We start from the raw sequence: 1,539 nt of genomic DNA on the forward strand, positions 1-1,539 counted from the left end.
CCTTTTCGAAGGTACCGGCAGGGCTGGACCCGCGCGGGTTTGCCCTGGGAGAATAGGGCCTGGGGTGATGAAGTCTGGGGAGTGTGTACCGAATCAGACCTACCCTAGCTGTCTTCGCAAAACACTGCCCGATCTTGCAAAAGGGGGGGAATCAAGGGGGTGCCATGGGAAAGGGGACCCTCAAAACGGAGCCCCTGCCCTCCAGGCTTGAGCCCACTCCTCCGCTTCCCTGTAGATGGGCCTGAGGCTGAGGCGCTGAGGGAGGCCCGCGTGCCCCTGCTCAGCGCAGACACCTGCCGAAGGGCCCTGGGCCCCGGGCTTCGCCCCAGCACCATGCTCTGTGCCGGTTACCTGGCCGGGGGCATCGACTCATGCCAGGTACGAGCCCCAGTTGATGGGAGGGCACCGGTGGGCCGCTCTCTACTTTCCTTCTGCGGTGAGGCTGTCACTAATTTCTCTGAGCTTCTATGTCCTCCTGGCTGAAATGGGTACAAGAGTGGTGACCCCAGTAGAGTCAGAGCTGCCTAATCCTGCGGGTGTAAGGCTGCCAAGTGGGGTGGGGGTGGGGGGGGGGCGAGGGGTCGATGCAGTGCCCTCTCTCTTGGCTTGGGTCCCCGCAGGGCGACTCTGGAGGCCCCCTCACCTGTCCTGAGCCCGACCCCCGCCCCAGAGAGGTCCTGTATGGAATCACCTCCTGGGGGGACGGATGCGGGGAGCCAGGGAAGCCAGGGGTCTACACCCGCGTGGCCGTGTTCAGGGACTGGCTGCAGCAGCAGATGAGCGGTGAGTGCTGGATTCCTATTGTCCCCTCCGCAGAGTCCCGCCCACAGCTCTGGGACGAGCCCAAGCTCACGTCCTCCCCACGTGCCCCCAGCCCCCTTCGGCGTCGGGAAAGCCCCACTCTGAGGCAGGACTGCGGGGGCGGGGGCCCAATACGAGGGGGAAACAGAGATATATTGGGCTGAGAATCCAGAACCTTTGGCTCTGAGTGCTGGGCCCTGGGGCCTTGGGACTCTGTCTCCTCCTAGTCCACCCCAGCGCTCCGGGAGCCCAGCCTGCTTCCCTGTGGGTCTCCCAAGGCAGGGCTTGGAGCTGGGGCAAGGAGGGCAAGCCCGCAGCTCCTCCCCAACCAAGCATGACTGTGCCTCATGTCCCAGCAGCTTTGTCGGCCCAGGGGACAAAGGCATTGCAGGCCGCCCGGAGGAGCGCCCGGTGGGCCATAAATCTAGTGGCGATGGAGATCCAGCATAGATTGCATGAGTGCCAAAGTTGTGCCAACCGCACCACCCCCTGCACAGGTGAGCTTGCACCAACTACCTGGGACTGTTCTCCTGTGCACCCCACCCCCTCCCTTGACTTGACGCCTCTCGGAGAGGGAGACTGAGTGGGGCTGCAACAGGACAAGGCTTATGAAGGTCTAAGAGGAAAGCGCGTGCATGCCAGGCTTGGGACGCTGCTTGTGCAAGGGCAGGAGGGAAGGCACAGTGTGAGCTCATTTGGTGAAGAGTGAGTTTGTGGCTGCTGAGACAGACACTGACT

At 63.3% G+C, this 1,539-nt stretch overlaps 1 protein-coding gene across 1 annotated transcript in view; it reads left to right on the forward strand.

The window, feature by feature from the left end:
- PRSS56 (protease, serine 56) overlaps window positions 1-1,539 on the forward strand; it is a 7,062-nt gene that overhangs the window by 2,071 nt on the left and 3,452 nt on the right. The window contains 3 exon segments of the mRNA XM_015561804.1: window positions 236-378; window positions 621-783; window positions 1,161-1,298. Coding sequence (XP_015417290.1) covers window positions 236-378; window positions 621-783; window positions 1,161-1,298 — 444 coding nt within the window.

Source organism: Myotis davidii, unplaced genomic scaffold, assembly GCF_000327345.1.
Source record: "Myotis davidii unplaced genomic scaffold, ASM32734v1 scaffold370, whole genome shotgun sequence".
Taxonomy (NCBI): Eukaryota; Metazoa; Chordata; class Mammalia; order Chiroptera; family Vespertilionidae; genus Myotis; species Myotis davidii.